The sequence below is a fragment of the Danio rerio genome, chromosome 16 (genome assembly GCF_049306965.1).
Source record: "Danio rerio strain Tuebingen ecotype United States chromosome 16, GRCz12tu, whole genome shotgun sequence".
In the NCBI taxonomy this organism is placed as follows: domain Eukaryota; kingdom Metazoa; phylum Chordata; class Actinopteri; order Cypriniformes; family Danionidae; genus Danio; species Danio rerio.
The window spans coordinates 5972772-5997735 of NC_133191.1; the positions used below are offsets into that span (position 1 = coordinate 5972772).

The 24964-nt window shown below is 36.6% G+C and overlaps 1 protein-coding gene and 1 long non-coding RNA gene across 3 annotated transcripts in view; one reads left to right on the forward strand and one right to left on the reverse strand.

Moving 5' to 3' along the window:
- LOC137487832 (uncharacterized) overlaps positions 1 to 24964 on the reverse strand; it is a 49795-nt gene that overhangs the window by 12179 nt on the left and 12652 nt on the right. The gene's annotated exons all lie outside the window — the stretch shown is intronic.
- On the forward strand, positions 13919 to 17933 carry ccka (cholecystokinin a). Its single transcript, NM_001386383.1, is given in 3 exon segments — positions 13919 to 14001; positions 14930 to 15172; positions 17494 to 17933. Coding segments are annotated over 2 exon segments (372 nt in total). The 5' UTR covers positions 13919 to 14001; positions 14930 to 14931; the 3' UTR covers positions 17625 to 17933.

Sequence of the window (24964 nt, forward strand, 5' to 3'; positions counted from 1 at the left end):
CGGATGCATTTTGACGGAAAAGGTGAGTCTCTGTGGGTCTGCAGAGCACGTGAGAGTTCCTGTGTGAGTGACACACAGAACCAGCAGTAGGAAACAAGCAGAGCGAAAGAAGATTTTCCACCGGTAAATCGATTGTGAATGTTTAGTTTTCTTAGACGGATATATATGCTATTAAGGATATACACACCATCCAGTGGACACAACTGGAACACCAGTATATTTTATTGAAAAATTGCAGCTCACAGAATCCTCTCGGGGGCCGTATTAAATTAATTTGCGGGCCAGATCCGGCCCACGGGCCGTACGTTTGACACCCCTGCACTAAAGTGTTGTTCAGCCACTGAAATCTTCGAGCGAAAGATTGATGCGACTATTTTCAGTTTCATAAGGGACCTTTTACAGCATCGATAATGTAGATTTATATTTAGTTTAGCTACAAAACATAAGTAAATAGCGCTAATCCTAGTCTGCTTTACTGAGATGAAGTTGGTTTTATATTCACATTGGTTCATTTTTGAACATTAGCTATGTATTCATCCACTTATTTTTTCGCCAGTCTCATAGATTATTTTTCTTTCATTTTTAATTATGGAGTGTCTGTGATATCATTCTTCCTTGCATAACTTTGTTAGGCTATTAGAACTGTTAACCATAATAAACATCAACAAGGAAATTTTCACCTTATGTACTTTAAAGAACACATTTACACGTTGCACCAGCTACATTGGCTCTTGTCTACTATTAAAGTAATGTCTAGAAAAGGTCACTTTTCACAGAAAGGAAATGTGCAAAAGGCTGTTAAACGTGTTGATCCACACAATTGATCTTACGGCACTACCTGGAAAAAGGGGTTCATTGTTTGTCTAATAATATAGCCGCTGGGCATTTAAAAGAGAACTTCAAAACTGAACAGGTGGAAAATTGCACAGTGAAAGAGCAAACATCTGTGTGAAAGGACGATCGATCGTTGTACGGTGCAATAAAGTGTTGTTCCTCCTCATAATTAGTAATCAATATTCATCAGCTTCTATTTTGTGGATTGTGTCTGCTTTAATGTTAAAGATTACAATAATAATTCTCCAGAGAAATTTGAATTCTTTTTCAGATATTTCTCAAGAGATGTTTAGAATTTAGGGTGGCACAGTGATTAGCACTGTCGTCTAACAACAAGAAGGTTGATTATATTATTTCATACACATTATATTATTTCAAAATACTATAATGTCAATAAAAGTCACTTTGTTATACTGTAGAGTTGAATCTTCCAACATATATTCATTTATGGAGATAGTGAATTATGTTGCCAGATTTGCGGATTTCATCTTTAATACGAATGCTACAGGGCGGTGTGACGCTGTTCCTTTTCGCCTTACCAGCTGACCGCTTACCTCCGTATGGACGGATCCTCGCGGTAACCAGTTTGTCCAGTAGCTAGCCATGTACGTCCGCGGACTTGAGACGCAGATAGGAGTTGACAACAATGGTGGGGTTTAAGTCGGGCCAAGAATGGTTCCAGAAAGACAGAAAAAAAAGAATTCTAAAAATAAAATAAACAAGTAAATAACAGGGTGAGAATGTGGTAAAAATCCAGCCTGATCTCATAAGGAAACGTAAGTATTTTACTTTTTGTCAGTTTAGTGGCTAATTCTTATGAATTTGTAGATTTCAGTTGTGCGAAAATGTAAAATTTGAAAAAAGGAGGCGTGGCACCCAATCCCACCCCTAACCCCAACCTTCATTGAGTGATGGGCAAATCTAAATTGTACGAATTGAATCATACGAATTCATACAAATTAGCCACTAAATCAAAAAGTTACGAATTATTTGAGATTGGTTTGTAAAAATCAGAAAACGTGGTTAAAATCTGAAAACATGATAAAAATAAGGCGAGGGCTTTTCTTTTTCTGGATTGCTTTTTAAAACTGTCAGGTTTAGGGAAATGAGTGGGCGTGTCAATCAGTGCTTTTGAAAACACTATTGGTTGGGTTTAGGGAAGGAGGAGGGTGGATCAGTCGATTGGTCAGTCAGTCAATCAGTCATCAGCGGCCTCTGGTGGATTTATGTGAGAACAGCAGGCTTGCATGGCACTTGTGAGAGAATTTTGAGATCTCAAAATTGCTCTGGTAGATTCATGAATACAAAAACTGCAAAAAAAAAAAAACCTCCAGGGACATATTTGGCACTCTCCAGAAATGTTTATAGAGGTAAATTTTCAGAATGAGCCTGGGTTGGAATTTTCAACATTAAAAGTCGACAGAACAGAAATCAAAGTCCCATAATGCAATTCACAACCGTAAATAAACAGACAACACTTGTGAATCACAAATTATTAATAATATTTTTACACTGTAAGACTTATTTCTTTAATTGAATAGAAAAAAACTGCTAAATTCAATATTATTAGCCCATTTTAGATTTTTTTTTTTTTTGTTTGGCTCCAGAACAATGTCCAATTACTTGCCTAATTAGCCTAGCTTGTCTAGTTAACCCAATTAACCTAGTTAAGCCTTTAAATTGCACTTTAAGTTAGGGTTGTCACGAGACTGGAATTCAGTTCCAATCGATACTGAAGTTTTAAAAAGTCCATTTCACACTGACATTTGAGCGCTCTTGAGCACGGTCCTAAACAGTGCTGATTTGCCATTGTGTTAACATGCTAAACAGAAATGACTGTGATTGGCCATGAAGCTCATCAGTTCACCGAACTCACTACAGGTTACTGAGTGTAACCAAAGATACAGGGACACTGAAGTGTGTCAAAGTCAAGTCAATTAACTGGTTTGTCTACAAGCTGACATGCGAGCGATCCGCTGATGAATGGCGGCTTTAAAACATTCCAGTTTCCCTGTATCTGTGCTTACACTCAGTAAACAGCGATGAGTTTGGTGAACTGATGAGCTTTACAGCCAATCACAGACATTTCTGTTGAGCAAGTGAACACAATGACAAATCAGCGCTGTTTGAGAATGTGCACGGTAGCGCTCAAATATTAGCAGGAAATTTACTTTTTTTTAATTTCAGTATCGACTAGTACAGAATTCCAGAATCGTGCAACCCTACTTTAAGTTGAATACTATCTTGCAAAATAACTAGTCAAATATTATGTTCTTTACCATGGCAAAGACAAAATGAGTTATGAGTTATTAAAACTATTATCCTTTTAAAAAAATCTCTTTGTTAAACATAACTTATAAAATATAAATGCTCTTTATATAAAATATAAAATGTAAAATATTTTAACAATTCTGTATACTCTAAATGACTGTGCTTATGTTAAAGGTTATTGTTAATGTGTCTTATTTTGTTCTATAGTACAGAACAGAGGGAGAGACAAAAAGAGAGGAGGTAAAAGTGGCCTGGAGTCAGTCAGTTGGCTCTAAGTAGGTGTTAGTGTGTGAATTGTGGTCAGTTCAGCCTGCTAAATTGTATCCTTTCTGCCATGAAAAAAGGCTTCAGAAACGCTCACTGTTCAGAAACCCATTTATTGTTGCTGAGAATGGGATTATAGTACCACAGATATTAGAGCCCCAAGCCAAAAGATGTGAAGTGTATAATTTCCTTCAGAAGTAATATATTTGGATGGCGACTTTCACCGAAATCTCTTATTGCTTATGGAAAAGCCAAAGCATTTGCAGATGTTCTCTTAAATAAAAAAATAGACTGAGATCTATCCCTGTCTCTGGCTTCACCTGTACTCATGGATTATTTCACTTTATTCTTCCATTTCAGAGTTTAACACTGCAGCTGCTCACAGTTTGTCCTTTTGCCATTGCTCTGAAAAAAAAACAACAACTGAAACTTTGTTGTGGGTTGAGGGTAGAGTCTAAAAGTATGTCAATAGATAGATAGATAGATAGATAGATAGATAGATAGATAGATAGATGGATGGATGGATGGACGGACGGACGGACGGACGGACGGACGGACGGACGGACGGACGGATGGATGGATGGATGGACAGACAGACAGACAGATAGATAGACCCATGCATATGTAAATGGTATTTCTCATTTTTAACAAATATACTTGTTAAAGGTTGTAAAGGGTAAAAATATCCGTTCAGATGAAAAGAACACTATTACTAGGGCACAGGCTGTGTCAGTTCACCTATTCTTTTTACACTTTTTACAAATGTTTGTTCAAGTAAGCATTCACAGAATTTTGTTTTAAATTATTTCGATATGACACAGCCAAACTAAGTTTTTTTTATGAGAATGATGATATTAGTGTTATCTCTCAGTCAGAAATTAGCCGGTTTGTTGAGTGGTGTGATATAAATAAGCTAAAAATAAATACTAAGAAAACAGAAGAGATGGTATTCTGCCCAAAGTGTATAGGTGACCATCGTCAAGTGGTTGTACACGACCATTCTATCACTCAGTCAGAAACCTTTAGGTACTTACATCGACAGTTCTTTCACATGGGAAACACACACTGAGTGGGTTTGTTCTCGTTTACACCAGAGATTGTATTTTTTCGGAGGTTGCGTCTTTTCGGAGTTAACAAGAAGCTCATGATGCTGTATTATAAAGCCGTTCTTAAAAGCATTTTTAGAGATGGTATCACAGTGTGGTTTGGCAACCTATCTGTTCAGTGTAAATCTAAGTTGATGCATCTCTTTAAAAAAGCATGGAAAATTGTTGGGCATGATGAATATTTTAATCGTCAAGTTTTATGTGAGAACTGTGTCCTCAATCAGGTGGAAATGATTGTGAACGATCCAACTCATTTTTTGTTTACACATTATGAACTGCTTTCCTCTGGTAGAAGATAAAGAGTCCCAAAGTGGAGGTTAAATTGTTATAAGAAATCCTTTGTACCAGTTTCAGTGGGTTTATTTAACAAGAGTCTATCTTAATTTTGTAACTGCTGTATTTTGTATTGTTTGTTTTTATGAAATGTCTGCAGCAATATGGTGATGAATTTCCTGTCAAGGACAATAAAGTAGTACTACTGACAGATAGATAGATAGATAGATAGATAGATAGATAGATAGATAGATAGATAGATAGATAGATAGATAGATAGATAGATAGATAGATGGATAGACAGACAGACAGACAGACAGACAGACAGACATATAGAAAGATTATCTGTTGAACTGCATCCCAATCATCAAAAATACTGTAGATTGGAACCCATATAGACCCAAAAAGTTTGGTGAAGGAAAAATCATGGTTCTGATGTAACTAATGCAATCTATTCAGCAAAGTAAATCACTCGGGTTACACCTGAAACCCCATCTATTAGCTTGTATAATAACAAAATCAGTTGCAAGTAATTGCTTCTGTGACATTGATTTAGTAAGACACAAACTCCCATTAGACACCTAACAACACATGAATAGAATTACTCTGAATAGAATGCATTACTGTTGTGGCTTTTGTAATGTTTCTGGGAATGGAAAACGGCGAGTCTAATAATGTTAAGCAAATGAAGAGAGCAGAAGCTGTAGAAGCGACAGGAAGAGTTGCAGCTATTATCAGTCTAGAGATGATGCTAATAGTGCAGAAACACTGTATTGATTTGACTGGTAGAGCGCTGGGACCTGAACACATATTCGTGAACCGCTGGTGGACATTCTAACACCTACAACTTGTTTGCGAAAAACTAGCTTATTCAGGTTGATTCAAGCAGAAATGTCAATATACTGTAGTCTGTTGAATGCTATTTTACACTAAAATGATCATTTATTTTCGTTTATTTATTTTGTTTTGCTGCTTTAAACTGTTTTTTTCTGGTTGAAAGTCTGCGGTGTCATAATCTTTTAAGCTATAACACATTTTCGGCTCATAATGTTTCATAATCTATTGTAAAATATCGACACAACTCACACGATATGTCATTCTTTCTGTCATCCATCACCTTATGGTGAACAAATGTTGGTCTTAAAACATGTCTATTCAAATGTAAATGAAATCAAGCATATTTCTCCATTATCATTCAGGAAAAATAGCTCAAAACATACAATAAGCAAATAATTTATAGGCAAATATCAGCTTTTTTGTTATTTAAAGGGTTCTTTAGCGATATATGCCCATAGGTGGGGTCCTGAACCTAGCAAAAACAGTGTATGTAGAGTAGCCTATTGGATCACCTTGAATCGAATGCTCACCTAATGCATAAATGAATTTAATGACCAATTAAACATATAAGGGTAAGACTTTTATTTTCACCCTTAACTCTGAAACTATGGGATGTGTGGTGGTTGCTTTATTTGGCACATGCTTTTGTCTGATACATTTTAAGTAAGCACCAAATGTCTGTTCTCGAAGGTTTGAATCTTTTCTCAGAACTGTAAAGGGAAAGCTTCAGCGCTTCATAAGGCTTCATATCCCCATCTCTAAGGCAAAGATCAAAGCAGGCAGCAAACAACCGCAAATCCAAAAGACAGTCTGATGAAAAAATAAAGGCAAGGCGATGCAAATGATAAACAAGGGAACCAGGAACATTGAAAACCCCAAAATTGTCTGCAATAGCTAAAACAAGACTTAGCAAAGTGTGGTGCTTAAGAAGTCTGGATAATTGTGAACAGGTGCAGCAGTGATCGAGGAATTATCCAGGTAAAGTGTATCAGCTGTGGAGGTGCAAATAGTTATAGGAAATGGAGTCCAGGTGACTGATGGAGGTGATGGGTGGAGGAAGAGTGTCTTTTGGGAATTCTAGCTGGTGACTGTTACAGTCTGCTTGCTCTTTTTAAATGAGAATGAGTTCTGACTGGTTGTCAATGTCTTTTTTTTATTGAAAATAAGAAAAATCACTGAAAATAATTCAAATTGTATGGATCTTCTTTGTTGTTACACTATCAGAAATGTGAGGTAAAAGGTAAAATGCTGTGACTCTGGCGGCAGCTTTTTCGAAAGGTACAAGTCTCTTCACATCCTAATAGCAATCATTAAATTAACAAATCAAATCATTATAAAATTATTATATTTATATTATAATTTAATAATAATAATAAAAAAGTAATAATAATGTTACTAAAACTATCATAATTATAATTGGCAGGACAGGCCTCTAGTAATATATTTAGGCAATTTCGCCTCCGAGTGGAGGGCTTTACCAATGCAATCAGTTTGTCCGCTTAGCTCACAGCATTGCGTCGGCGGAGCGGAGGCCCCGGAGGAGGAGCCGGAGCCGGCCGCGGTGGACGACGACCGGGATCGAGTCCGGGGAACAGCAGGTTCCGGAAATCAGGTAAGACGAGAAACGTAATCCGAAAAATAAGGGCGAGAACAAGGCGGGATCCGAAAACGCGGTCGAAATCGAAGACGAGGGCTTTTGCTTTTTTTTTTTTCGATCCGGCGGCTTTTCGCCGCAGGCGCGAACACCGCGCGCTCCCGAGAGGCGCCCGAGACGCAAAAAAAAAGCGCGCACAGCGGCCTCTCGCGGATCCGTGAAAACAAAAAAACCCAAGCAACGATTTTCAAAAGCCACCCAGGCCCTTGTCCGATTTTGACCGTGTTTTCGGATCTCACCACGTTCTCGCCCCATCGCAAATTTTTTTGGATTCTGTTTTTCATACTACCTAATTTCTGGAACCGCTCTTCCCCGGAATCTATCCTGGTCATCGCCGTGGCCGGCTCCTCCTCCGGGCCTCCGCTCCGCCGACGTAACACTGCAAGCTAAGTGGATAAACTCGTTTCAGCCGGTGAGCGCGAAGAGGAGAAGCGGCGTCACACCGCCCCATAGCGTTCGCTCGAAAACAACAAAATGCGGCCATACGTACCTCCGGCCACGTAAATCGCAATCTCCAGAAACGTCCGCGGGGCTTCGTTTCCAGTATGAGCTTGGGTTGCAGGAAACCTATTTGATCATTGTTTTTTTTTCACAGAAGGACACTCTCGGCTGATTACACTAGTAATCTGTTATTCTGCTTGTCTTCTGTTCAACAATCGGTTGTATCGTCATCATTGTCATTAGATCTGCTCTTGTCTGGTGTCCTTCTATGGCCGTGAAGATCTAGACTTCCCGATAGCCCTCATTTGTTGCCCATTGACATGAACCCAGAAGCCTGTGAGGAGAGAGGGCTGTTTCTCTGACTCACACACTCAAAGTAATTGGCACACTCGTACGCCAGCGTCCTCCGATCCACTTCAAATGATAGACTCTGCCACTGGATTATTTAATGAATCGTGTTGCCCTGTTTTGGTGGGGACTGTTTTAGGAGTCGCTCTGTAGCACCAGAGCTCATTGCTATTCATTATGCAGCTGTTGTTCTTTTGAGATGCTTTAGGCTCCAGCATACTTGACCACATGTTAACCCAGAGCCAAGAGGCAAACAGCAGAAACACAAGAACTCATTTGCACTGTGTGGAAGTGTTTTCTGTGTGAATTGTTTGCGGATGAAAACTAATTAGAGGTTAGAGAGTTACACAGAATAAAATGATGTTTGCTGTTTGTTCAAACAAGTTTTGGGGGGTAAAACTTAATTGTTTTATGTTCAATTCACTTAAATTTGTAAAAACAATCAAGTTAACGTGCTGATTGAAAGTCTCTTCACATCCTGATAGCAATCATTTATCATCGTTGTAATTGGCGTGAACATTCATTCAATTATGTCTTAGTCTCTGTTTCAGAGGTCGCCACAGCAGAATGAACCGCCATCTATGTCCTTCCAGCCACAACCCTGGGAAACACCCATACACGCTTGTGTTCACACTCATACACTACAGCCAGAGCGCCCAGAGGAAACCCATGCCAACACGGGGAGAAAATGTAAACTCCACAAAGAAATGCCAACTGGCCCAGCCGGGACTCGAACCAGTGACCTTCTTGCTGTGAGGCACTACCTACTGCACCACTGCATCACCCTATATATATATATATATATATATATATATATATATATATATATATATATATATTCTAAATTAAAAAGTATTTCAGATTTCAGTTTTGCTGGTCAGATTGATTTGCAACACAATATATAGATTATTTCACACTAAAGTGTTGTCAAACCACAGTAAAATATCAAATAAAATTGCACAAAATTACAAAAGCACATTATACAGAAAGTATTCTGTGATATTATTTCTTATTAAAGCCTATGTGTACAATTATGAAATTAAAATTGTGGAAAACTCAGTCAATGCTTGATTTTAGTTTTTCTCTGTGAGCTCCAATGGCCAATTAAACTATTAACTGTGAATGTTGGAAGTCAATCAAATGTTTGGCACTGGGGTTTTTACTGGAGGGTTGCTTTTGCAGAATGTAGCTTCAGTGCACATTAGTGGATCAGAATATTCATTCAGTGTTCTTCCCTCATGGAAGATAGAAAGCACACCAACCATCTGTCTGAGTCCATCTCAGGGAAGTTCAAGATATGCAGTTGAAGTCAGAATTATTACCCCTCCATAATTATTAGCCCCCTCTATATATTTCTATCCCCCCATTTTCTGTTTTCAACACATTTCTAAACATTAAACTTTTAATAACTAATTAGTAATAACTGATTTATTTTATCTTTGCCATGATGACAGTACATGATATTTGACTAGATATTTTTCACTAGTATTCAGCTTAAAGTGACATTTAAAGGCTAAACTAGGTTAATAAGGCAGGTTAGGAAAATTAGGCAAGTCATTGTATAATGATGGTTTGTTCTGTAGACAGTCGAAAACAAATATAGCTTAAGAGGGCTAGTAATATTGACCTTAAAATAGTAAAAAAAAATTTAACTGCTTTTATTCTGGCCAAAAATATTATAGGAAATACTGTGAAAAAATCCTTGCTCTGTTAAACATTATTTCAGAAAAGAAAAAAATGACAGGAGGGCGAATAATTCTGACTTCAACTGTATGTAGGCAACATATATTTTAACATGAATTGTTTCCTTTAAATCCCTGAAATCTACGTTTGCTCCTAAATTAAAAGAGAGCAACCTTTTACCCAGTGGGACGTCTTTGTTATGATGTTATAAAACAGTTCTAATAATCCCTCTCGAGTAAACCATTATGTCTGATTACTGTAAATCATTGTTCAATTCCTTTGTTAAGTCTAGACTCTCGAGCACAAGTGGATGATTCTAAACACATGGCATTTGGAGATGTAGGTGGTCAAGTGTGCATCAGAAAAAAGACGAGCCCACAACGAAAACACACAAAACTGTAAAAGCACTTTAAAATGAGAGACACAGCCTCATTGACTAAAATACTGCCTATTTTCCAATTATTAAATACAATTGCATGCCGGAGTCACAGCGTAACACATATAATTTTTGGAAAATAAAATTATGTAGCCAGGAGTACGCATGGCTGCATTTCGTCTTTAAAATGAATGCTACAGGGCGGTATGATGCTGTTCCTTACCTCAGTGTGGACAGTTTTCCTGTTGTTACCAGTTTGTCCAGTAAGCTCACCATGTACGTCTGGGTGTCAAAATTAATTGTTTCTTCGGTGCACCGCGATGCAGACGCGGACAATTCAGTATCAGTTTAGTAATAATCATAACCAGTTATTATGTACTGACGTCATTTATCTCATATGCGCTGTGTCGCCGTAGCTTACTATGGCGTTGAAGGCGATTGCGAGTATTTACAACACTCCAACTACTTGAAAACGCAGAAACTGCACAATTTCACTGCGTGTGTTTGCTGGACAGTCTTCCACTGACACTTCCCATAGAAAATCCCCTATTTCACTGCGATTGAGAGAATGAAAGTAAACTCCATTTCTCTCTCTCTCTCTGTGGCCCATTTGACCTGCTGGCAGGACTTTTCCTCTCCTCTCGGCTGTTACAGCAATACTTCTGGATACAAGCGCATGTCTGCAGAATTTTCTCCACCGTGTCTATCATGGATTATCAGTGTCACTCATCTATGAAGAGCGCCAGCACATTAGAGCCAATCACAGCCCTTTCTGTTGAGCGCAAGACCAATCAAAGGGGTGTAAGAAAGAACTTGCTAGACGGCTCAGAAAGCAAGCTAGAAATGTATATTTGTTTATGTGCTATAAATGCTTGTGTTGTTTAAAGGTACAGTTTATATATCTGACTGTATTAAAGGACAAAATTGTATTACAAATAGTATATAAATATAAATATATTTATACATTTTAATACAAGCATTGCTGTGCTGTGAAAAAATATAAAACTGTGTATGGAAAGCATCGTCAATGTACCGTGATGCACCGAGATATCGAATTGAATCGAATCAATGGCAAGATAATCGCAACCGAACTGAACCGTGAGACCAGTGTAGGTTCACACCTCTGTATTTAATGGTTCACACCATTAAATAATTCTTGCACTGAATATGCTTAAAGAAATTTCGATTTTATTTCGAAACGTAAATATAATATCTAACAAGGGTAAAATAAACATTTGATATATTTTGCTTGTTTTTAGAAGGTGAGAATGAATTAATCACACGTTATAATGTACAGAATAAAGACGTCAAACTACATTACACTTTTATTGTTTTGATTTCCTTTCCTTCCTTTGAACCTAAGACACGGCTTAGTATCAGTGAAGTATTAAGAAGTGAGGAGAATAAGCTCCTTGGACACTTATGTTTCTTTTCATTACTCAACCGGTTGAAACACTGCTGTAAAGCATCTGTCAGGCAGAAGTAAAGCCTGAGCTTAGAGAAGATCTAATGTTGAGCTGAGCTGCAGGTTCTGCTTTTACCTGCGTCCCGCTTCTCCTGGAGAATCGTCTGTTATTTTCTCATAGCAGTGCATTCAGTGGGTGTTCAGAATTCAATGAGCGAAGGATCATCAGGGTCAGACAAATTTATCCATCCATCTAGTCCCAGATGAGCACTTTCTCTTTTTTTATTCTCTTTATTGTTATATTCACTTTCTGTTCTGTTAGGATCTTACATGCAGTAAAGCAAAAAGCAGGCATCTGCATCATAAGAAGGATCTGTCGTTTTTTTATGTAGACAATCATGAAACATCTTCTTGGTGTTATGTAAAAGGGTTATTTAATCCTCCTGATGCACTCGAAATCTGTAGACTATTCCATCTTATTCTGGGCTGGTTTGGATCAGATGTATCGTCATTAAATAACAATCATTATTCACTATTTTTTTCCATGTACTTTCTGTCTGATCCACAGCTTCTTGTTAATTAGTGTTTTCTTAGTGCATTTATCATGTAATCACTTAACGTTGTTTATTAAAAATGCAAAAATTCACTACACTACAAGTGACAGCACATTCATTGTAACAATATTCATTCATTTTCCTTCAGCTTAGTCCCTTTATTTATCAGGGGTTGCCACAGCGGAATGAACCGACAACGTATCCAGCATATGTTTTACACAGCAGATGCCCTTCTAGCTGCAACCCAGTACTGGCAAACACCCAAACACTTTCGCATTCACACTCATACACTACGGCCAATTTAGTTCATCCAATTCACCTTTAGCAAATGTCTTTGGACTGGGGGAAACAAGCACACTCGGAGGAAACTCCAACACAAGGAGAACATGCAAACTCCACACAGAAATGCCAACTGGCCCAATCGGGACTCGAACCAGCAACCTTCTTGCTGTGAGGTGACAGTGCTAACCACTGAGCCACTAGTAAGATGAAGGAGAATACCAAGGAGAATATATTAAGAAACACAATATACACAAACCAAACTACACTACCTGACAAAAGTCTTGTCGCCTATTTAAGTTTAGGGACCACAAATAATAACTAGACTTCTAGTTGATCATTTGCTATCAGAAGTGGCTTATATGAAAGGTAAAGACCTCTAGATTATGCTTATTTTATTTTATGATAATGCCGTGATTTTAATTGTTTAATTAGAACAGTAAGGTCTGACTTTGTTTAGACAAAAGTCTTGTCACTTAACAGAACTAATGTCCAGTATAGAATATAAAGTCATGCTGCAGTGGAAACAGAATGAATATTGTGTCTGACTCCATCATGAGCTTGGAGGACTGCATCCATACATCTCTGCAATGACTCAAATCACTGATTAATAAAGTCATCTGGAATGGCAAAGAAAGTGTTCTTGCAGGACTCCCAGAGTTTTCTTTGAAGATTCTTTGGATTCATCTTCAGTGCCTCCTCCTTCATCTTACTCCAGACATGCTCAATAATGTTCATGTCTGGTGACTGGGCTGGCCAATCCTGGAGCACCTTGAACTTCTTTGCTTTCAGGAGCTTTGATGTGGAGGCTGAAGTATGAGAAGGAGCGCTATCCTGCTGAAGAATTCACCCTCTCCTGTGGTTTGTAATGTAATGGGCAGCACAAATCTCCTGATGCCTCAGGCTGTTGCCATCCACTCTGCAGATCTCTCGCACTCCCCCATACTGAACGTAACCCCAAACCATGATTTTTGCTTCACCAACCTTGACTGATTTCTGTGAGAATCTTGAGTTCATGCAGGTTCCAGTAGGTCTTCTGCAGTATTTGTGATGATTGAGATGCAGTTCAACAGATGATTCATATTAAAAAAATCTACCTTCTGCCACTTTTCCAAATGATCAACTAGAAGTCAAGTTATTATTTGTTGCTCTTAAAACTGGGATCCACAACAAGACTTTTGTTGGGTAGTGTAGTCCTTCAAGGATTGCCATGTCTGGCTATATTAAGAGAAACCCTTTGAGATCTACCAATCTAAATGTCAATATCCATATTGTTACATTAAAACTGCATCCTACGCTCTGTGTGCTACTCGTTTAGGTATGGATGATAAAATGCAATGCTTTTAGAGGTGTGTGCGCGCACATTTAATTAGGATGCTGTGACCTGTAGAGATCCTCAACCCCCTTGACTGACAACGTGACAGTTTGTATCCTGTGCAAAAAACGCTGCTTCTCCCGCTATCTGCGTCAGGCTTGCGCAAATAATACACAAGCTCATTCACAGACAGTGGATTTGCGCCTGTCTCTACGTGGGTCAAACAGAGCCAGCCCACTCCCATCGCTATTTAAGGGCCTCTCCTGCGCGGTTGCAGAGAAGTTTCAGACACACACTTGTTCTGCAGTCAGCGTGTGTTTCTCCAGCTCTCTCTGCGTCTCTGCAAGAGTCTCACCTGAAGGTATGAGCTCAGTTTATTTACTTGATCTTCAGTGGAGGGGTTACATGCTTACGGGAAATGTAGTGTTTACAGTGTTAGATCTTTTTTTTTTTTTTTTTTTTTAATCAGGTTGTTGTGTGAAATATTTTTTTAGCATATTTATTGTGTACTTTTCTGTATGTTTTTTACTTTACTGCAAATTCTATAACATCCACTTTCCCAAGAGGTTGGTAGATTTCTGGGTTTTAAAATGTGTAACCAGATAAGCTAGAATTTATCTTTTTTAACAGGTCGTTGTTGTATGTCACACAAATTAATTTTTTTTTGTGTTTTTATATATATTTTTAAAAACTAATTATTTATATATATATTAGTTATGGATATTAGCAATTATTGGGAAATAGACTGGGTCTTTTTTCAGTTCTTACTGCTTTCTCTTATTGGATTCATTTTAACTGCTGTGTTATTTATTAACAAATAAATAAAACATTTTCATGAACAAATCGAAGATAATTGCTTTTCAATGGTAAAAACTAAAAAAAAAAGTCAATTAAACCCCCAAAATTAATATCCATTTGGGAAACTTTTTATTAAATTTTAATTAAATTTGCATAAACTATGAAATATAAACATGACAGATTTGCATCTACCCAAATTACAAACTATAGCCAATAATCTTTGTCGCCAGTAATCCTATTTTGTCTTATTTATTTACACCTTTAAAACTAATTTAGTTATACCTTTTATTCATAACCTTGGATGATTTAAATGATAGATAGATAGACAGATAGACAGATAGATTTTTGATGGTAATATTTTTATAGTTTGATTTAAATCAACTAAAGCAGTTCACCATAGACATTGCAATTCTACAGAGCAGTTTCACTCACTAATCCTCATGTTAATTGAATTATAAAGCTGATGAATCTGTAACCTGTGTGTGTTTCAGATATGAACGCTGGACTCTGTGTATGTGCCCTGCTGGCTGCTCTCTCCACCAGCAGCTGCCTTTCTCTCCCTGTACATTCAGAAGATGGAGTTCAGTCTAATGTCGGCTCCGCAACAGGACACACGCGCCACACCCGCGCAGCGCCGCCTGCTGGACAAATCAACCTGCTTACCAAACCAGAGGACGATGAAGAACCTCGCAGCAGCCTAACCGAACTACTGGCCAGAATCATCTCAACCAAAGGTGCAGTTCTTCAAAAATTAAACACAATAAAAAAAAATCAAATATGCACATGCCAATATTTCATTATTATTAATTATTATAAATATTTAGTTACATGTTTAGACTTTTACCATGTTTTTTTTTAATGGCATTTAAAAAAATGTAAAGTCTATTTGAAGTCATCATTGTGGAGATAGTATTGTGTTTTATATTTTAATATATTGTCAGAATTATTTGAATTTATTAATATATAGGTATAGGGTTTGTGTTGAATTATTATAATTGTATAATATATACATAATATATTATAATATATATAATATAATACATATAATATATATACCTCTGTGTGTGTGTGTGTGTGTGTGTGTGTGTGTGTGTGTGTGTGTGTGTGTGTGTGTGTGTGTGTGTGTGTGTGTAACCAGGGGTTGACTAAACAGGGCATACTTAATGAAATACTTAGGCTTTATTTCTTTGAAATGGCATGTATAAAACAGAAAGTTTATTTAAAGTGACCATTGTGAAGATAGTGATTGTGTTATATATTATAATATATTCTTAGAATTAATTAATTTTAATAACCAGAGGATGATTAAACGAGGCAATGGCAATGCTTAATGAAATACTCAGGCTTTATTTCTTTGGTACGGCATGTTTAAAATGTATTTGAAGTCATCATTGTGGAGATAGTGTTTGTATTATATGTTATAATATATTGTTAGAATTGTTAGAATTAATATATATTTCCAGTTTAGATAATGACTAAACAGGGCAATGGCAATGCTTAATAAAAAATCTAGGCTTTATTTCCCTGATATAGCAAGTATAAAAGGTAAAGTCTATTTAAAGTCACCATTGTGAAGATAGTGATTGTGTTATATGTTATAATATATTGTTAGAACTAATAAACTAATTAATATATATAAAACCAAAGGATGACCAAACAAGGTAATGCTAATTTTAATGAAATACTTAATTTCATATATATATATAGTTAAATTATTATTAGCCCACCTTTGATTAGTTTTTTTTAACAAAGCAAGGAATTTTTCACAGTATGTCTGATAATATTTTTTATTCTGGAAAAATTATTTTTTGTTTTATTTTGGCTAGAATAAAAGCAGTTTTAATCTTTTTGAAAACCATTTTAAGGTCAAAATTATTAGCCCCTTTAAGCTATATATTTTTTGATAGTCTACAGAACAAACCATCATTATACAATGGCTTGTCTAATTACCCTAACCAGCCTAGTTGACCTAATTAACCTAGTTAAGCCTTTAAATGTCACTTTAAGCTGTATAGAAGTGTCTTGAATAATATCTAGTCAAATATTATGTACTGTCATCATGGCAAAGATAAAATAAATCAGTTATTAGAAATGAAATTAGTTATTAAAACTATTATGTTTAAAAATGAGTTGGACAAAAAGCTCTCCATTAAACAGTAATTGGGGGAAAAAACTGGGGGGCTAATAATTCTGACTTCAACTCTCTCTATCTCTCTCTCTCTCTCTCTCTCTTTTTTTCTTTAGATATAAATTAATTGATAAAAAAAAATAATAAATTAATTGATATTTATATAACCAAAGGATGACTACACAAGGCAGTGCCAATTTTAATGAAATACTTTACTTAATTTCTTTGATATGGCTTGAATTAAATCTAAAGCCTATTTGGAGTCACTATTGTGGAGATAGTGACTGTGTTATATATTTTAACATATTGTTGGAATTATATATATATATTATTATTATTATTTTTTATATATATAATATTCATATTATTTATATAATAAAATTATATATTATATGTATGTGTTTGGAGGTTTCCCAGTACTGGGTTGCGGCTGGAAGGGCATCCGCTGTGTAAAGCATATGCTGGATAAGTTGGTGGTTCATTCCACTGTGGCAAGCCCTGATGAATAAAGGAACTAAGCTGAATGAATGAATGAAAGAAGATTGTGAATTGTGGGTGAATAGTGCTGAAAAAGTAGGGATGGATGAATGGATGGATGGATAACCAGAGGATAACTATACAAATTTAATCTAGTCTATTTAGTCATACATGCAATACCCATTATCTAACTATTAGTTAGGCACTTGACAATAAGTTGGACTATTAGTTGGCAGTTAAAAACAGCAACAACGACAACAAAGGTACAATTCCCATAGGATTGACCTTGATTATCTTAATATGCATAAATTATGATCATGCCATTTGAACAGCACTGACTTTGGCCTATTAGTTTAATCTTTTACTTCTTAAATTTCAACTCTAGCAGCATGCAATGAATTCCCATGTAAGCAATGCATTCTAACTAACCGATTTTGTCCATCCGCACAGGCTCATACCGCAGAAGTCCCGCTGCAAACAGCAGGACCATGGGTGCATCTCACAGAATAAAGGACAGAGATTACTTGGGATGGATGGATTTTGGCCGACGAAGCGCCGAGGAGTATGAATACTCCTCATAAGACCCATTCAACCGATCACATCAATCCATCCGATTAGCCGATCATCTGTACAGAGTCACCCGCTTTTAATTTCAAATCAAATCACAGTCTGAGCTCGGTCTGATGTAAATTTGTTTGTACAACGAAGATGATGCAATATTTAAATAAATACGTGTCCATCGATATACATTTATTTTGCAGAAAAAAAATGAGTGAGAATGTAGTGCTTTTATCCTCATAACTCGTGTATACTGTATATGATTTGGTCCTCATTTTCGACATATCACAGGTGTCTATGAATAAATCATTGCCTTAACTCACTCATCTGAACTCCTATGCCTCTTGTGATTCATTGTGTTGCATTTTGAGAACATTAAACAACAGCAACAAGTATAGCAATACATAAAAACGACACGAAAATTAGCAGGTAAAGAGGAAAAAATGACATTCACCAGCTGAAGCTAATTATCCGTGTTAGCTTTTCTTAGCATGCATCTTCAATTCGCCATTTGTGTGGCGTTGAGGGACCGAGCCAACAGATTACAGTTAATGATCTTATTATGAAAGCTTTCTCTTATTTGCCCCCCGAAGCTGCATTGCCAGCATTACAGCACTGGGTAGCCTTCAAATCCAATTCTCTCCCCTTTGCCCGAGGGACAGATTAGAGCTCAGGCAATAATACCCGATTCTGCCATGCCAGAGAAACACATGCAGACGGTTCGACGACGCTGCGTGGTTTATTGCGCAAAACACTTGAGTTAGCACATAATGGATGAATCGCGGGCTGATTATTGCGAGCGAATGAAGGGCTACACCAAACAAAAAGAGCCATTATGCCACAGGTGTGCCTTCGTGAAAGAGATTTCATTCTGTTAGACAATATAAAGTGAACCAATAAATGCACGCTTACACACACAGTGCCAGACATGAAAAGGTTTGCAACCGGGGCAATTAAATGTGTTTTGGCAATGCAAATACATTGTCTGAGCCAACTAGCCAATTCTCTTCTTTCACCCCTCCCTCACACGCTGACAAATGCATCTTTCAAGTGTTTTTCACCGACTCAACTAGTGTTAGCTGACTGATACTGAAGAGTTTGCTGTTGAGCACAAATAAAGCACCTTTAAATTAGCATTAGTGAAACAACAACAACTTCCAGAGAGAAGTATTGTTGTTAACTAGCTGTCTGTACTAGATTTGAACCAAATTTGCACTTTGTTTCTCCCACAGTCCAAACACATTCGCTATAGGTGAATTGAATAAACTATATGGCTGTATGTGTGTGAATGAGTGTGTATAGATGTTTCCCAGTACTGGGTAGCAGCTTGAAGGGCATCCGTTGCATCAAAAACATATGCTGGATAAGTTGGTGGTTCATTCCACTGTCGTGACCCCAGATTAATAAAGGGACTGACCCGAGAAAAAAAAAGGAATGAATGAATAAATAAATTAAATGATTAAAATGTTAAAAAATTATTATTTTTAAATATAAAAACCACTACCTCCATGCCTCATCCCAGTTTATTCATGACAATTTACATTTGTATAATATTATTAGTAGCAGCAGCATCATTAACAAATTAGACCTGAATTTAGAAATAGTTTTGAAGCAAATCTTTGCACTTAACAAATGACATTAAATATGTAGGCTTACGGATGTCTTCAGTTAAGGAAACACGGTTGAATGTACAGGAGTAAAAAGTAAAGGTAAAGAGGCTGAATGGAGGAGGCTCGTTCTTTATCCTCGAGCTGCAGATGGTCTGTTTAACTTTTCTCGCTAGTGAAGCGTTCAGTTTTTCCCACTTACAAAGTCCGCCATGTAAATAGCAAATGTACTACGACTCTTAAAGGGAATGAATGATGTGACTCTAATTGACTTAATTAGTTATGCTTAAAACTCACGCATAACTCATTAAGAGAATAAGCACAACCCTGTTAGAACATACACCAAGGCGCAGAGCATATTTTCCATCCATAAAATAGCAAAAATGGATTCAGACACACCCTTAATGCTTTTGCGCCATGTGCTTTAAACTTTGCGCCTAGATCGTTGAAATGGAACCCACAGAGTTAACAAGACATTTATTTTAATAAACCATTTTTAATTATCATACACAATCCATTAGAAACTTTGTTCAATTTAGATCGTTTCACAGTTCTCTTAAAAACTGATCACTGAGAGGAAACTGTTTACATCATAACGAATGCCAATTGTAGTGGTGGCTGCGCAACCACTTTCCCACTTTAGGTCTCAATCTCTATATTCGGCCTATTATGAGATAGTATTGAGGACTAAACAGACAAGTGCACACGGAGGCAATTATAAGCATTCAAGTTCACAGGTGCACATGAATTGTGCCATTTGGGACAGGGCTTTAGCATCACCCTAATCAAACCCACCTGACTGTAACTTTCAGATGAATCTAAACACCTGGATTAGCTTGCCCAGGTGTGTTTGATTAAGGTTGGATCTAAACCCTGCAAAAAAGGAAAGTTAATCTCCGGGGGCCTGACCTGGAGCCCTCTGCTTAAGAGCAAATTAGCATATCGAGGAACTAAACGCTAAAATCTAACGCCCCATTCACACGGGGCGTCAGCGTCAACACTTCCCATTCACTTTAAATAGGTGACGTCAAGCGTTGCCGAACTGCATTGTGGATCCGTCAGCGCCGCTTCAGAGGCGTTGCTCGCTGCAGAAGTTGGGACTAGCTCAACTTTTCAAGCGCCAACGGAAGCGTCAGCCAATCAAATCGCTATATGCAAATGCACAACTAGACAGTGGCCTATTGCTCACAGTTGACACTGAAGCCCCGTGTGAATGGCCTCGTTTTCTGAATATACTAACGACGCAGGCAGATGGGTGACACTGATATAGCATTTGGACAATTTAATCTTGTGTTCTGTTCTCCAAAATTGCTCGGTGGAATGAAAAAGTTGAGAGATATGCTCCAAACCAATACAATCTCACAGCAATTTATCATTTTTTGATGTTGTAGCTAATTCGTATGCATTTGTACAATGGCATTTGTAAATTTAAGCGGGATTTGCTCTTCCCCATTGATGGTTGGGTATAGGGGTGGGATTTAAGGGAAAACAACCTCAGTTTTTTTCTGATGTGTGACTTTTTATTTTAAAAGGCGCCTATAAAACTCATACCGACTGACAAGTGCTTATGTGAATCTTTGTTTTATTGGTAACAAATATGGCAAAGTTCAAGCTCACTTGAAGATGTACAGTAGGTGAGAGTTCAAAGTGGCTATTAACGCCGCGGCTGGTACCGCCGCCGTTTGAAATAGGTGCCGCTCTGTTTTTAGTGTATGACCGCAGTTTGTGAATGAGCCGCCAGGGGGCGCAAAGGGACGGGATGCGAACGGACAGAAATAGATATAGAAACAGAAACAGAAATAGATCATACAGCTACTGTGCTTGTAAATGATATTAAACAATAAGTCAAAGCATTATAATTCCTTCATTAATCATTTAAAATTTGTTAACACGCTTTATTGTAAACTTTTTAAGTGCAAAGAGGATTCGTTTTGGAAAATAGAATTGAAGAAGTAAAAGACAACTAAAATGAAAGCACAAACATTTAGTACAAATAAGTAGTCTTAAATAAATAAATAAATAAATAAATAAATAAATAAATAAATAAATAAATAAATAAATAAAGCAGCCTAAATATAGAAAGATGTTCAGTGTTTGCTATTTTGATAGGACTAAGACAAGACATTTTCATTTATGTTTTATTTCTGTTTTTATTTCCATTTTCGTTGTTGATTATATTTTACTATCTTATTTATGTCTCAACAATTGTACATAAACGAATAATAAACGAATAATGAAAATAAATGAATAATGAAAATAGGCCTAAATAAATTATTTATTTAAAGACATTGCCGTACAGTACGTGAAACACTGAGAAAAATAAATTGACCTACCTTAAGCAGATCACTAAAAGTATAATAAAATTATTTTTGCCGCAGGACATAAATTAAGTCTTGCAGGTTTATTTTTAATAATTTAGTTTCAGTTCTGTTCATTTTTTTTTCAAAACGTCAATGTTCTCCTTTAAAGTAGCTATAACTGTTGTTTTGTTTTTTTTTTTACTTATGGCTCAGTATGTTTTGTATTTTAACTTCATATTCAGTCACCTTGCAAATGTGTGTGAAATAAAATGCCGCATAACCGCGGAAAAAGAAGAAAAAACTGTCGAAGGTTAGAGCTAATTCATCAAAATAAGCTATATTAAAATACAACATTTATGTTAATACAGGCAGAGTGTGAACAAACTCAAGGCTAAGATATGCGCTTGCCTTTTAATGCATTTGCGGCCTTTTTATAGGCTAAAGGAAACTATGTATAATAATGTTTTTTTTTTCTTGTTTTTTTTTGTATGATAAAGGACAATACACATTATGTTATTGATGTAAACTTAGGCTAAAACTTACCATTGATAAACGTGACCTACCTCAAGCAGATCACTTAAAGTATAAAAAAATAAAGTAGGCTATATATATTCTTAATAAACTTCACAGCCACAAATATAAAAACAACTTGTATTAAAACTGGGCGAGGATTAGAAAGAATACGATGCTTGTTATATATAATTTAAATTTTGATTCCAATTTCTGCAAGCACATTTTTTCACTCGCTACTCTGCCAGAAACTTCGCCGCCGGAGAGCACCTCAATAATGTAAACATTTGTTTAAAGATGGAGCGCAAGATGTGCCGAGTGGCAACATGTGAAGAACGATGGCAAAGCTAAGTGTGATTATTGTAATAAACTAAGTTATAAAGCAGAGTCCCGACCAACAGGACTAAGCATATGCGGTTGGCTCATTCTTCACGAATATAGAATTAAAATAATGGCGCGTTAGGTTCACTAAGCAGCGCATTCTCTCCGCCTCATCGTTTAACCAGCGGGACACGCTGCTGAAGCAGGAGAGACACTCCGTCATTCATAATCTTAGCTGATGTATCGGAGTCGAAAGAATATATCAAAGAGGAATTTTCTTTTAACAGTCCCGATATGTTTAATCTTTTTATTTTATTTTTTTTTTCGTGTCATTTCTCTTCAGCAAATTAGATATTTTTTAAAGCTGCTTGATTCTTTTAAAACCGAAAGCAGGGCCTATAGTGTTTTTCCATAAGATACTCCTTTATGAATGTTTTAATTTTTTTATTAAAGTTTTTAATGTGCTTTTTGATAGTTTTATTTTATTTCAAGCAGCATCTAAATGCGAATTTATCCTCAAAACTTGGCATGAGAGCGATGCAAGTCATGTGTGGCATAATTGCCTTTTTTCCCTGCGCGTGCGAGATCAATTTCTGATCTTTTTGCAACTAAAATGAAAGCATAAACATTCAGTACAAATAAGTAGTCTTAAATAAATAAATAAATAAATAAATAAATAAATAAATAAAGCAGTCTTTTAACCTAAATATAGAGAGATGTTCAGTGTTTGCTATTTTGACAGGACTAAGACAAGACATTTTCATTTATGTTTTTATTTCTGTTTTTACTTACATTTTCGTTGTTGATTATAGTTTACTATCTCATTTTATGTCTCAACAATTATAGATAATAATAAACGAATAATGAAAATTAATGAATAATGAAAATAGGCCTAGATATATTATTTATTTAAAGACATTGCCGACATTGAGCTTAAGTTGAATGCAGCTTCATCAAAAGCAGAAAAAAATAAAATAATTTGACCTATTTTAAGCAGATTATAATAAAAATATTTTTGCCGCAGGACATAAATTAAGTCTAGCAGGTTTGTTTTTTTAATACTTTAGTTTCAGTTCAGTTTTTTTTTTCAAAACGTCAATGTTCTCCTTTAAAGTAGCTATAACTGTTGTTTTGTTTTGTTTTTTTACTTAATGGCTCAGTATGTTTTGTATTTGAATTTGACGCGTCAGAAAAAAAAAACCGCTGAATCTCTGCAAATATTTGGTTAACTTATAAAACAAATGTATGGTTTAGTGATGTGAGTAATGCATAGAAAAATGCAAAGCAGAATTATTAAAGTTATTATTTCATTGATCTGAACATAACCATTTATAATATAATTACTAACCCGTCGTCTAAAATATTAAAATAATAAAATAGTCTATTATTTTATTCATGGCTAGAGCTTGATTAAATTGATTAACAAGCCATGTGCTTTTGTTTGTTTGTTCTCGGTACTGGGTATACGCAAAACATTTTCTAAAATGTCAAGCAGTATTTGTCTATAGAGCAGCATTTTGCTAATTATAATAGTCCTTTATATTTATATACATGTGTTTTTGCATATTCGTTATTTCACTTGATGCATTCGTTATTTAATGTTTGAATACTGAAATAAAAAGCCATCGTTTAAAAGGTTATTTCACCATCAAAATGTAGCCTGTTATATGTATCATTAACGTTTTATATAAAACTGCTGTGCAGTGTAAATGGGACCTTAATACAGTTTAAAGCGAAGTTGTCTGTAAGGATGATGGGCATGGCATGTCTATTGTTGTGGCTCGCGTTGTGAATATTAGAAAATAACTGTCGGGTGAAGGCTTTATGGTCGTGCGGAATTGTCTGCTGCTGTCATGGCTCAGCAGGCAACACCCTATTCAGCTAGGCTATGTTCGGTGTTTGTATGTACAAATTCGTTTTGGCGAATGCTAGAGCGTAATAGAGATATTTTAAATAACAAGTATAGTTCAGTCCAGAAGTTGCTGTGCATAGAAACATTCATTTTCATAAGGCCCCATTTGCGGTTTGGTTTTAAAACGCATAGGTTTTACACTCTAAAAAATGCTGGGTTGGTTTTTTAACCCAAATGCTGGGTTGAGACTGCTGGGTAACAAAATTGGGTTGATTCAACCCAATTTGGGTTGAAAATCGATCTTTATCTATAACCCAGCAGTGCTGGGTTGGGAACGCGGACGTGAAAGAGAGCACGCACGTCACGTCAACATGCAGGGACATCAACGTGAGAAACCGCCATTTTCTTTGCGCTGTTTTGAGGGGAAGCGAGTGAAATTCTGTGTGAGACGTAAGTTATTTAGTGTGTTTTTAACAATTTTCATAAGAAATAACACACTTAGTTTACTTAGTATAATATACACGCGCTTTTTTTTCTGTTTCTCCGCCTGATGGCCGACTTGTTGCTCCGCCTCACGCTGACCTGTGCTCGCCTTATGGCTGAACTGTTGCTCCGAGTCCGCCTGACGAGCCACCTGTTTCTCCGGATCTGTTTCTCCGCCTAACGGCGACGTGTTTCTCCGGACCTGTTTCTCCGGACCTGTTTCTCCGCCTAACGGCGACCTGTTTCTCCGGACCTGTTTCTCCGCCTAACGCCCGAGCTGTTGCTCCGCC